General features: G+C 39.0%; 1 protein-coding gene across 3 annotated transcripts in view; it reads left to right on the plus strand.

The window, feature by feature from the left end:
- LOC122937713 (ATP-binding cassette sub-family B member 5-like) overlaps positions 1-14,096 on the plus strand; it is a 383,155-nt gene that overhangs the window by 347,408 nt on the left and 21,651 nt on the right. For 2 of the 3 annotated variants that reach the window (XM_044292698.1, XM_044292701.1), the window contains exons 11-20: positions 4,079-4,189; positions 4,310-4,435; positions 5,015-5,218; positions 6,812-6,982; positions 7,097-7,258; positions 8,483-8,653; positions 10,322-10,465; positions 10,701-10,805; positions 12,984-13,061; positions 13,146-13,229. In XM_044292698.1, coding sequence (XP_044148633.1) covers positions 4,079-4,189; positions 4,310-4,435; positions 5,015-5,218; positions 6,812-6,982; positions 7,097-7,258; positions 8,483-8,653; positions 10,322-10,465; positions 10,701-10,805; positions 12,984-13,061; positions 13,146-13,229 — 1,356 coding nt within the window. The remainder of the gene's footprint in view (positions 1-4,078; positions 4,190-4,309; positions 4,436-5,014; positions 5,219-6,811; positions 6,983-7,096; positions 7,259-8,482; positions 8,654-10,321; positions 10,466-10,700; positions 10,806-12,983; positions 13,062-13,145; positions 13,230-14,096) is intronic. The other variant, XM_044292700.1, reaches the window with a different exon arrangement.

Raw genomic sequence — 14,096 nt, forward strand, 5'->3', positions numbered from 1 at the left:
ATCAATCCACTAATAGGTGATAAAAGCTTTTGCCAGCTTCACATAGTAAATATAAATTTATTTTCCTCAAGATTGTCAATCTGAATTTTTCTTTTTTGGGTGACAACATTTTTGATCCCCAGAACCTCCTTTTTTTCTTTCTCTCTCCCTTTATTTCCCTTTTTCCTGTTGAAAATGGTTTGCAAACTATGGAATGTATTAAGTATGTATTAAAAGGATTGTACAATGCTTAAATATTGATGGCTCATCCTCATAAGGGGTATGACTCCCCGCATCTCTTTGTAGAGGAGGCAGCGCTCATGTGAGCTCTGATTCCTCTACAAGATTGCCCACTTAAGTGAACGGAGTGGGAGTAGATGTAATTACCTTGCGCCACCTCTATAAGTGAGGCAACATGCAGGTAATCTTGAAGAGGAAGCATCTTCTTTAAACAGCTCATTGGTGGGGGTATCGGGAGTTGGACCCTTGTCAATCTGATATTGATGACCTATCCTGAGGATTAGTCATCAATGTTTAACCACTGCACAACCCCTTTAAGTATGTTCCTACCTTTTATGTTGTGTAATTAAAACTTGAATAAAGAATTAATTTTAAAAAATGGATAACCATAATGAAGGATAGAGATTAGAAGTAATTCATGTCTATAGCTCAATACACTTATATTGTCTCCTTACCAGCTGTATACGAACTGTTAAATAATGAAACTTACAATTACAATAACCTGCTCAAGTACCATCAGCCTTTTTTTCCACAAGCACTGAAGTTTATTAGGTTTACAACATATCTGGGAATTTAAAAAGGAAAAATAGAAAAATAGAGTACAGTGGCTTCACCTCTCGTATCAGCTGGGTAAGGTGCACAACCTTGCGACCTACCCCTGATCGCAGAAGGAATACTGTTTATAAGACCCTGTCCACCTGGTACCAGGTAGTTTGAGTGCCCCCTACCACTTGTCACATTTATATCTGGGAATTTAACAGATTGTTGGCAACCCTGTTTGTTCTTCATATTAGTCTAGTCTTTCAAAAGTCAACAAAAGATGTTCCTCATTAGTAGGACAGATTGTTCGATCAGTCTCTTAATAATCAACTCAGTATGTCAATAAAAAGGTATAACACAACTATAATTTTGTCTTCAAATATGTATAACATGATATAAGAAGTACTAATAATATTAGTTCAGGTAGTGGGGAAACAGTAGTTAAAAAATGCTTAATACAAAAAATCTTCTACTTCACTGGGCGGCTGTTAATATCTATAACAAAATTTCCTTTCTCTAAAATACACAGCAGCTAAGGAAACAATAGTACATACAATAATATTACAGTATGTGCATGCCGATACTATGTATATCCCTGAATAAATTTGTGCGTATTCTGTAGGGAACATTTTTTACACCCTAATAGTGGTGTATAAAAGTCACAAATTATAAAGCACACCTTATTTGTGGCAATTTGCAACTTTTTGAGCTTCTCGTAACTCACCAAAAGTGACAAGAAACAGGGTGGGACAGTAGGAGGAACGTCGCCTCTCACGCAGCTAGATTTACTGTCATTTATGCCAGAAACTGGCATAATTTAAAGCTAAAATCTACACCATCCCATAGGTGTGCAGACAGTCAGTAGATAAACCTAATTTACAGCATTAAGAGTCATAAACCTGACACACCTCACTCCAGCGCACCAGGTATAAAACTCCACTCTTGATAAATTCCCCTTGCCTTGCTTGGGTTTATGTTGAAGTTTTACTTTATTTGGAGAAGCCAATGACTAAGCATACTTTATCTTGTTTGCTTTATCAATATTTGCATAGTCAAGGTACTACACACAAACTGTCTCACTGGTGCTGAAGTAAACCACCCTCTTATCAGATAGATATCTGACCCAAATGCAGTCTAAGTATTATCGTAGTCTTTCAGTAGCAGTACCTTTTCTCAGTAGCAGAGTAGTGTCTCAGTAGCAGAGCAGTGTCTCAGTAGCAGAGCAGTGTCTCAGTGGCAGAGCAGTTTCTCAATAGCAGAGTACTGTCTCAGTAGCAGAGCAGTGTCTCAGTAGCAGAGCAATTTTTCAGTATTAGTGCAGTGTCTTAGTAATAGAGTGCTGGCTTGGTAGCAGAGCAGTGTCTCAGTATCACAGTAGTAGTTCTTAAGTAGCAGAGCAGTGTCTTAGTATTAGCAGATTGTTTCAGTAGCAGAGCAGTGTCTCAGTAGTAGAGGAGTGTCTCAGTAGCAGAGCAATGCCTCAGTAGCAGAGCAGTGTCTAAGTAGCAGAGCAGCAAAAAATGGTGTAAGCAGCACTCCAGGTCCCAATTTGGGGTCAAACGCCGATAATAAAAATATGGTGAGATGGTGCCCGCATATGGGGATCCTGGCTGGGGGTCCCATCAAGTAGCAAGATATAGAGAAATCCACAGCACACTTCAATTCATGTAAAAAATCTTGTTACTTTATTACTAACAGCAGCATACAGATAGCAATGTTTCAACCATCTCTGGTCTTTCTCAAGCTATCAAGCTATCAAGCTCTAATAGCTTGAGAAAGACCAGAGATGGTTAAAAACGTTGCTATCTGTATGCTGCTGTTACTAATAAAGTAACCAGATTTTTCACCTGATTTTAAGTGTGCTGTGGATTTCTCTATATCTTAAGTAGCAGAACATTGTCTCAGTAGCAGAGCAGTGTCTCAGTAGCAGAGCAGTGTCTCAGTAGCAGAGCAGTGTCTCACTAGCAGAGCAGTGTCTCGGTAGCAGAGCAGTGTCTCAGTAGCAGAGCAGTGTCTGAGTATCAGTGTAGTGTCTCAGTAGCAGAGCAGTGTCTCAGTAGCACAGTAGTGTCTCACTAGCAGAGTAGTGTCTCAGTAGCAGAGTAGTGTATCAGTAGCAGAGCAGTGTCTCAGTAGCAGAGCAGTGTCTCAGTAGCTGAGTAGTGTCTGAGTAGCAGAGTATTGTCTCAGTAGCAGAGCAGTGTCTCAGTAGCAGAGTAGTGTCTCAGTAGCAGAGTAGTGTCTCAGTAGCAGAGCAGTGTCTCAGTAGCAGAGCAGTGTCTCAGTAGCAGAGCAGTGTCTCAGTAGCAGAGCAGTGTCTCAGTAGCAGAGCAGTGTCTCAGTAGCAGAGCAGTGTCTCAGTAGCAGAGCAGTGTCTCAGTAGCAGAGCAGTGTCTCAGTAGCAGAGCAGAGTCTCAGTAGCAGAGCAGTGTCTCAGTAGCAGAGCAGTGTCTCAGTAGCAGAGTAGTGTCTCAGTAGCAGAGCAGTGTCTCAGTAGCAGAGCAGTGTCTCAGTAGCAGAGCAGTGTTTCAGCACCAGAGTGCCTCAGTGTGTTGTCTATGAAGACAGTCAGTATTTACAGCAATACTTTACATCTTGTAACATGTAGGGATGTATGCAGCTGTAAGTAAAGATAATGGAGGAGAATTATCAAAACTGATGTAAAGTAAAAACTGGCTTATTTGCCCATTTGCAACCAATCAAATTCCACCTTTAATATGTCAAGGTTCCTTTGGAAAGTGAAAGGTGGAAGCTGATTAGTTGTTATGGGCAAATAAGACAGTTTTCCTTTTCACCAGTTTTGATAAATCTCCCCCACTGTCTGTGAGAGGGAAGAGGGATCTTGGACACTTCAGCCCTTTACATTACACTCCATAAAAACACATCATGATTAAGAACCTATAGATCAAAACACAGAAGCGGGGGTTTAATGGAGTTGGTAAATGCTGTTGGTCTGAAAAAAAGTTTGCAAGTTATTATGACTGACCCTTCCATGGAGTGCTGGGGATTTTCTCTACTTACGTCTAGTGAACTTTGTGTTTCAATTTCTCAGCATTTTCTAGCTATTTGTTTGCTGTCAGTGAATGAGAACACTCTTGATTACATTCAGAGACTAAAACATTAGACGGTTAAGTAATTTTTCATGTGCAAAGTGATCTCGCTCAATTTGCATAATATACAAAAAAGTAGTTGAGCAAAAAATGTATGGCAGGTGATTCTTCACCGACTGCTTTTATGTGAACGATTACTATTTTATTTTTAGAGTTAACAAATTCTATGCTACAGTTTGTGCATTTATTTTCTATGCTTACAATCACAGGTATCTACAATTAACAGTTACTCAACAGAGGGGTACAAGCCCGATAATGTTAAAGGGAATATCGAATTTAAAAATGTGCACTTTTGTTACCCTTCAAGACCAAATGTGCAGGTAAATCCATGTTATGTTTTGCTCCATTTTCTCTTATTACATTTTGCTAAGTTTTTTGTCTGTTATTTGTGATCTCGTAGCTGTGGACATACATATTATGCTCTTTTCTGTTAACTGAAGGTTTTAAAAGGATTTAATCTAAAAGTTAAATCTGGACAGACTGTGGCTTTGGTTGGGCAAAGTGGATGCGGTAAAAGCACCACAGTGCAGCTCCTGCAGAGAATGTACGATCCACAAGAAGGAACGGTAAATATATTTCTTTTTTCTTTCTAAATGAAAACTTTGGAAATGTGATTTTCTATGTATTTAGGCCTCAGTAAGTCTGTATCCAGATGAGCAATATAAAACTCATCCATGTTCCAATGCCTAAAAACTGAAATTTTGTAAAGGGTCACTAACTTTTCACATAAATTTTGATATGTCATAGAGACATATCAAAAGTTTAGATCAGTCAGGGTCTGAGTGCTGAGACCCCCACCACTCCCTAGAATGAGGGGAGAGAAGTGCGCATATATGGTGCTATCTCTGTCCTCGCTGCTAAGGGCGGAGTCTAGACGGGTCCATAGACCATAAGAGTTAAATGATAGGTCAAGCACGTGTGCTGTCTGTTCTTCTCACTGGCCAATTTACTTTAATGGTCAAGTCTTTCCTGAAAATCGGATCAAAGTAGTGCGTGCTGGGATCTTCTTCATGGTCCATGCAAAAAAATTGACAACTGAATCAGCTCATTGACTATTATGTGTCAGCATTGTTCGTTCTATACTCGGATTCCACAATGTTTCTCGTCTGAATAAGCTCTTATTTTCTTGCTCTTTGATATTTTAGATAATGGTTGACAGTCATGATATAAGATCTCTGAATGTTAGACACTACCGAGAAATGATTGGCGTGGTCAGCCAAGAGCCTGTCCTGTTTGCAACAACCATTAAAAACAATATCAAATATGGAAGATTGGATGTGACAGATGAAGAAATAGAGAAAGCAGCTAAGGAAGCCAATGCCTATGATTTCATTATGGCACTCCCTGAGGTAAGCATGTGCAGTCTGGGTGGCACTGGTGACAGATTTCTAATCCAAGGGACAATTTTAAACTTTTCGATAAGGGTAGGTTCATATTTGCAGCAGGTAAATTTGGTAGTCTGTTCTGGCAGTGAAATTGTGGGGTCCGGTCAGTTTCCATGGCAGCCTGGGGCCTGCTGAGGCTTCTCAGGGCTGTCATAGTAACCTCCCTGCTAAGCTGTGCACAAAGTACAGCTCAGCAGAGAGCGTGTTAAAATCCTATTCACCGCTATAGATCTCATTTAGGGTGAATAGATCATGGGATCAAAAGTTCCCATCTAGTAGCACCCTAAGGGGGCTAGTAGTAAAAAGTTTAAAAAATGTAAAAAATAAATAAAATACCCAATTTTACATATCAAAATATATAAATAATAAAAAATAAACATATTAGGCATCGCCACATCAGAAAATGTCTAAACTATTAAAATCTAAAAAATAAATTCTGGAGCGGAGAACCCCATAACCCCATTTTTTGGTCACCTTGTCCGCCCAAATATAAAATAGAATAACGGTGATCAAAAAGTCGTACATACCACAAAAATGGTACCAATAAAAATGAATTTGTTCAGCAAAACACGAGCCCTCCTACAGCTCTGTAGACTGAAATAAAATGACTGTCAGAAAATCGTGATGCAAAGGTAATAAACCAAGATGAAAACTATACAAGTTTGGTATCACTGTAATCATACTGGGCTGCAGAATAAGGAATTATTGTCATTTTTTACCAAACAATGAATGCTGTGATGTCAAAACCCCCAAAACTTTCAGTTTTACCCTACAAAAATGTTTTTCCCAGTTTTCCAATACAAGACATAGTAAATTAAATGGTGCAAATAAAAAAATGCATCTTGTCCCACAAAAAAATAAGCCCTCAAATGGCTATGTGAATAAAAAAATATATATATAAGTTATAGCTATTGGAATGTGAGTCGTTAAAATCAAAACTGCAAAAATGAAAATAGGGCCGGTCTTCAAGGGATTATAGCTGCTGTTGCACTGTATAAACTCCTATGCACTGAGCTCACCTTAGTAGTAACTGTTGGCCGACAGCTTTGCAATATGTGAAGTGAAGCTGGAGAATTTATCAATGTATTTATTCTACGGTAGTTTGAGCTACATTTGGAAATTTGCTGTTTAGTATTTTTGAAGCCTTCTTCCACCTGTAATGGGAAATTAAATTAAAATAAATTTTGCTATGGGGCACTATTAGATCTGTGTGCACGCTTGATTACTAAAGTTTATAAAGTCATTGGAATACAGAGTACCCACTCTGTCTCCAAAAATCCTGTATTTAGCATGGGACCTTGCTATTCATCTCCTGTTGCTATGAGTCTCCCATACCAAATTTAAGAATCCAAGAGGAAAACAAATGTCTCTGTCTCCTTCCCAAATGCCTTCTGAAATTTATGTTGAGCAGTTCATGGTATTCTGTAGTTCGAATACTGAAAGATATTACAGTATGTAAGTTCCTGTTAAGTCTTTTATAAAAATACGTTATTGAAATATTAAGCAGGTTTGACAATGTCATCTCATATGTTCAATGATTTTCTCTTTCTTCTTTAGAAATTTGAGACTCTTGTTGGAGAAAGAGGAGCTCAGCTAAGTGGTGGCCAGAAGCAAAGAATAGCAATAGCCAGAGCTTTGGTACGAAATCCAAAAATACTACTACTGGATGAGGCCACCTCAGCTCTGGACACTGCCAGTGAGTCCGTTGTACAGGCTGCTCTAGACAAGGTAAATCAGTTCATGTGTTATCTGATTAGATATCCAAAGGTCAGAGGATTCTCTAGTACTTTATGTACAGTTATACCAGTTCAATCTGATAAGAATATTAAAACCTGTTTCCAGGCCATTGAAGGACGTACTACAATTGTTATTGCTCACCGCCTGAGCACTGTGTGGACCGCAGATTTGATAGTTGTGGTGGACAATGGCGCTATGGCTGAGCAGGGAACGCATTCTGAATTAATGGAGAAAAAAGGAATATATTATTCACTTGTAACAGCACAGGTATGTTCACTGTTAGTGTTGAGCGAGTCGAAGTACATAAACTGGACTTTGATTTGAATTTCAGGGAAACTTCGATTCGCCGCAAAGCCGAATTTCCTAGTGCTTCATAGTAAAAAATCAATTCTCCCTGAATGGCGGTAAAAAAAAAAAAAATCGCACTTAACTCATACTTGAGCATGAAGAACCGATCACCGCCGCCTTAATTGAAGATCCCGCGCTACATCCAGTGCGTGGTGACGTATACTTACCTCATCCATTTGAAATCTCACGCGGCCCGTGATAATATTATTTATTTATTTGAGTTTACACTGTAATATCAATGTCAGAAGCCGCGATCATCTATGATTTTCTCTGTATTATTATCTTAAATACTGTACATACAGATTTGGGCTCAGAAAAAAAAGACAACAAAACCAGCCTTTTGAGACCTGCTCTTGCTTTGGGCAAAATACATAGGGGAGGAACACAGATGACATGCATATAAAAAGCCAGTACATAGATACACGAGCATACTTATATTTTATTGGAATCAGAAGGATACACCAGTGCCCCCATACCAGAGCAAAAAATGGGACCTCTTCTGTTCTTTATGTTTGGATAGAGTTCTTAGCATGCAGGAGCATTCAAGGCTGATCACTTTTCAATGGAAGCTAGTTGAGGCATATAAATTTACCTTTTCCAGTGGGAACACAAGAGGTACACTTGTTGAAAATCATTGATCCTTCGGGGCTAGTTATATAAGATATCATCTCAAAGTTCAATATGTGTAACAGGATCAGTTAACATTTTGCAGTCAAGTGTGCTTATTCCTATCTGTTCTATCAGCCATAAACTGATAAATGATGACTGTGATCTCCAACTGTATCATCATAAATCCATAGCAACCTGAGCTCCTTCAGTACTAAGCATGGTGTGTAAAACATCCCATAATTAACTAGCCATGTGTTCCAATTCTGAATGTCTTCCTTTGTATTTCATACTTACAAACTCATGGAAACCTAAGTAAAAGAGTATTTGGAATTTTAAAGAAAACAACCAAAGAATATAAAAGTAGCATAATGCCACCAGTCTGCCCTGATAAAATAATACAGAGGAGTAAATTTCGCTCATCCGCAGTATGTTTAATTGGTTTTGTTTTCCAAGTTTCTCATGGGTCAGGTCATGCCGTAGAAAGAACCTTTCAATATAATTTTGTCCCATGAAACCTGAATTTTATTTTATTAGGCTATACAAGTAGCAGAAAGCACAGCAGCTGGAGAAAATGAAGAAGCAATGCAGGGGAAACCGCCCCTTGTGCAGAGATTATATTCTAACATGTCTAACATGTCAAATGGAAAATTTTCTGTATCTGAGAAAGGAGAGGAAGAAGACATAGAGGAGGAGGAAACCGAAAAGGTAAAGCTTTAGGAAGGGGTTACATGGGTTAAAAAAGACACAGGTTTAACAAGTTCAAGTCCAGGATTTTTTAAAATAACCCTCACCTCACGAGTTCTGTGAAGTTAGCTATACTTACCTGCTCCTGACTGCTCCATTGCTCCCGGGCTGTCTGCCCTGGACTTCCGGTCCCCGAATCAGTCACATACATTGCTGCAGCTAATGATCCCCAACTGGCACGTGACCCAGCAGTGACATGCAGCTTAGGGAAACATCACATCAGCTGCTCTAGACAAGGTAGATTGACTGCAGTGGTCAGAAGCCATACATGACTACATCACCCTGCAGCAGAGAGACTGGAAGCGACAGAGGATTAAGTGGGGTTACTCCATCTATTAAATTTTGAAGTTTCTATTTCATAGAGAAAAAAATGCAAACCTAACAAGACAATCAGATTTTTTTCTTGATAAAAAAAATTACAAAATTAAGAAATGGAGTAAAACAATATTTACATTTTAAAGGCAGAAAGCCCTAAATGTATTTTTAATTTGTGTGATTTTAATAAAGTGACTGCAGTACATAAGTCTTGAAGACGCTGAACCCTTTGGCCGCTTTCAGATGAGCAAGTTCCACACTCCGGACTCGCAGTGTAAGTATGTGGCATCTCCCGTCCTGACCTCCCAGCACTGACGAGGTCACATAGCATTATGTCAGTGTTATCCAGTAGAGTCCAAACTGTAAAGGTTACATAGCATCATAAATCAATATAATGCTATGCGACCCTTGAGTGTTGGGAGGTCAGGAGGGTTGCTGTCACATACTTATGCTCGTCTGACAGGCGCCTTTTATTTTTTTTTTTGCTGCAGATGGAGTTAAAAATGTCTGCAGGATCAGAATGAGCAGGTTTATTTGAAGTATGTTACCATGGAATTACATGGGTCTTCATGGGTGCTGTATACATATAGATTTTTTTTAAGATTACTCGAAAAGATGCTTTATTTTCACCTTAGATGCAAGTGAATAGCTCAAATATTACATGGACACAAGTGGTGAATAAACCAGACTTTGCAAACTAAAGTTTGTGTGTTGTTGCTTGTATTACTTTCTGTACTAGTGGCAACTGTCATCCAAAAGTATCGGATTTGATGACCATGGTATTAGCATTAGAGATGAGCGAATCGAATCCCACGAAGTGAAATTCGATCCGAATATAAAAATTCAAACTTACCACCTCCATTTGCTCGCGATGCGCCGCCAGCTTCCATCTTGCTTGAGGATCTCAGCCGAAATCCTGTGCAGCGCGAGATGAAATCATCACGCCAGCCGGCGTGATTACGTAATCTCGCACCGCACAGGATTTCAGCTGAGATGTTCAAGCAAATTGGCGGTGGCCAGCCCGTCGCGACTCGCGAGCAAATGGAGGCGGTAAGTTTGATTTTGTAAGTTTGAATTATTGCTAATTTTACACTCAGATGCCCAGATCATGTATGAACGCGGCATCTGAGGGGTGCAATGACGGGGACGGCACTATCGCTGCTCCCCATCATTGCACCCGCTACTTAAGAAGTAATTAATCACAAAGCAAATTTTATTTTTTAATTCAACGAAGCAGCCGAATCAAATTTTCTATAAATTCGCTCATCTCTAATTAACATGAACACTAATATTTTTATTTCTTCTTCTCCTCAGGAAAAACTTCCAAACATTTCATTTTTAAAAATATTAAAACTGAATAAATCAGAGTGGCTTTATATTCTGATTGGAACTCTTGCTGCAACCATAAATGGAGGAGTTCATCCAGCATTCAGTGTAATATTTGCTAAAGTTATAGCTGTAAGTATATTATAGGCATGGATGGTAACCTTCTATATTAACATCACGGACATAAGGCTGTGTTCACAAATGCCATTTTTTCCCACAACCGTCCAAAAATCACTTTTTTTTAAAAAAATCACAATATTCCTGTAATATTTCATGTTTCTGAATTAGTATTTCTAAACATGTAGGATTCATATTAAATAGTTGAAAGTATTGCATTAATGTAAATGTTTCTGTTTCTTTTCCATAGATTTTTGGAACTGATGATGACGAGTTTATACAAAGGGAAATAAATATTTACTCCATTATAGTCACTGTTATTGGTGTGGTTTCCTTCTTTACATTTTTTTTACAGGTTAGTTAACACTTTGTGTCTATGTATTAATTATGTGCATATTTTATTCCTTAAGACCATGCACATGTTCTATCCTGCGATAGGCATATACCTACCTACAAAAGTGTTTACTGCAGTTCTAAAAATCTACAAATACCTTCAATGACTTACATCTCACTGGTCTATGTATATTCTGTTATATCCCTCTGCTTACGCATGATAACTTTCTGGATATAGCCACTGCTATGGTACTTTAGCTTGTGCACTGTCATTTTGTTTTGACTGAATCTTAGACAATAAGCATCTTTATCAGAATTATGTCTCAGTAATGTCCTCTTCACACACAAACAAAATCTGGCAGCACACTGTTATACATGCAAACAATAGAACTAGGGATTAGAGATTATTATTAGTGTCGAGCGAGCATGCTCAGCCGAACTGCTGTTCGGCTCAAGCATTGCTATGCTCGGCACATCCGAGTGCTTGGCTGAATACTGCAGGTGCTCAAGTACAATTTAATACAATGAAAGTCAATGGGAGACGCAAACATCAAACCAGGCACCCCCTGCTCTGAAGAAGAGAGGGTGTCTGGTTCACAAAAAAAAGCTAGAAATTGATGGATGTATCTTGGACTCTTATTATCTACAACATACAACCACACAAAGGCTATATTCCAAAAGCCATGTATTTGCAAGCCATCAATCTATCCATGAGACAGATGACTGGCTTAGTCAGCATACCTTACAATAGCAACCGTGTGCACTAAGAGACATTCCAAACCAGTTCTCATCTGACTGAGAGCCAGTAAGCCTCAAAGTTACTTCAGATCTGTTAGATGGATTGGGTGGACCTGCGCACCTAGATCAATATCATTAGGGAGACAAAAAGTTTTCTTATTGTCCTAACATAATTTTCAATAACCTTTTTATACAGTTTTGTCATGTAAAAACTCATTTGCATAAATATGGGCATGTGGGAAACACATGCAAATAAGCAGAATCTGCCTTGTTTTTTAGCTGAAAAACCATTTGCATGGAAAATTTGTGATCTACACTACTCATGAACAGCACTATCTATTGGTTTCATAGTCTTATGACAAGAGTAATAGTCTTGTCATAAGACTATGAAACCAATAGATGGCACTGTTCATGAGTCATTACAAGAAGGGCTAAAGTCCTGGCAATAGTCCCCTAGCAAGCCTTTATTACCGCAGATGAAGTGCTAGAAGATGTGTGAATGATAGCTACCTGTTTGGCATGAAAACAGGTTAGTGCTGCTATGCTCAAGGACTGTGAGGCAAAATTGCTGCATGGTGTGAATTACCACCAACACCGCAAGGTGACTTTTTGTTTGATTATGACGGCTTGTTTTGTCACTTGCCTAAAGTGTGAATAAAACACTGAACTGTTTGATCCAAAGAACTTGTTGTTGCCTCTATACTGCATCTGCTAATCCTGTCTACCAGAGCGAAACCCCACAGGGGGTACAATGATGGGGCGGCATTAAAGCAGCTCCCTGTCATTGCGCCCACTACTTACAAAAAAATGGGCTTTGTGACGAAGTAAGCAACCAAAACTAATTTTCCAAAACTTCGCTCATCTCAATTTTTGATCAAACGTCCAGGTGGCTTCTGCAGATGGGTACCTAGCACTAACAGAGCTGCCTCTATTGGGCCTAGCTTGAGCCTAAAATTTTCATGGAGTTGTAGGAACTAGCTATATTTATACTCTGCTTAAAAGCCCTGGGCAGCGGCAGGGATGCTTAATCTGATCTTAATAATGTCAGCTTTATGGATGTGCACATGTGACTTTGGTTGTGCTAGTCTAAACATTTCACCATTAGACACATAAAACTTCCTGCTCACAGATTTAAAGGGATTGTCTTCCTAACCTACTGGATTGGCTGTTATGGCCAATGTAATAAATAATCAAGCATATAAGAGATACATGGGCCAAGTCCACCAGAGTGGGAGCTCCATTCTGGTTCATAGTAGTGAGCTTACTATTTACAAACACAATACATCCCATACTAGATAGCTGTAAACTATGGTGAGATTATTTCTAAAGTAGAAGGACTATCAAATAATACTTCCATTCACATTTATTTACCAATTGAAGGCATTATCTGTACAGCTTTATGCTATCTAATATCCTGCATATGATAGTTACCACAGATCAAGCCCTTTTTTTCTTTCGTTAGGGCTTCATGTTCGGAAGATCAGGAGAGGTCCTCACCATGAGGCTAAGACAAATGGCATTTAAATCTATGCTGCGCCAGGTTAGTTTGGTAACGAATAAAACCTAATGCTGTAAGTCTCATTTTGATATATGGTAATTATGCATATTTTGTCTTTCTCTAAAGGAAATTTCATGGTTTGATGACAAGAAAAACAGTACTGGAGCTTTAACAACAAGACTTGCCACAGATGCTTCTCAGATACAAGCTGTAAGTACACATTACTCTTTAATGAATTTGAATTAGTTTTTACTCATAATCGACTTTTCCAAAGGTATTTTATTGACATTTTTTCAAAATACGTACTAAGGTGTACATGGACATGAAAGGAGACCAAAACCAATAATAAAGTTTAGATAAGAGCTTAAGTGTTATAACCACTAGACATATAGGGGTTGTTCTTTTGTCAGAGGTGTAACTGGAAGCTTTAGGTCCCAATACAAAATCTTTAACAGGGTCCCCCAACTAGCATGTGCTATTTATAATACTTATGTCTTCTTATGTAGCTGAGGACCCTTTAGGTCCTCTCAGGCACCAGGACTATTGTTGTTCGAGCACCAAAGTGATGTTCTGGTGCTCTACAGAGCACCAGAGCCCAATGGAAGTCAATGGGAGAACCAGAGCATTAAACCAGGCACCCCCTGCTCTGAAGAGGTGAGGGTGTCTGGTTCACAGGAAAAGGTTAGAAATTGATGGAAACACCACTGAAATAGTTCGGGAACAGCATGGGGAGGATGTCTGGATGCATCTTGGACTCCCAGGTTGCTGCTGGGAACGATGTTGTCCAAGTAGTATGCCACTTTTACAGACTGACAATAATACACACAAAACCGAAGATAAAATTGATTTTAGAGGAAAAATTGTTAGGAAACATCCTTTCCTGTATATTTACTTGTATACAAAGTGCAAGTGCTGCCGAAAATTACAAGGAAGAGGCACTCCAATATGACCTGTATATCACATAAAGGAGGGCCTCATTCACATTGTGGTACAATTGTTAAGGATGTGGGACTCCTACACTCATAAAACCTATGCACTAAGTGAAAAGGCTGCCAAAAATTACAAGGAACCGGCACT

Source organism: Bufo gargarizans, chromosome 5, assembly GCF_014858855.1.
Source record: "Bufo gargarizans isolate SCDJY-AF-19 chromosome 5, ASM1485885v1, whole genome shotgun sequence".
NCBI lineage: Eukaryota > Metazoa > Chordata > Amphibia > Anura > Bufonidae > Bufo > Bufo gargarizans.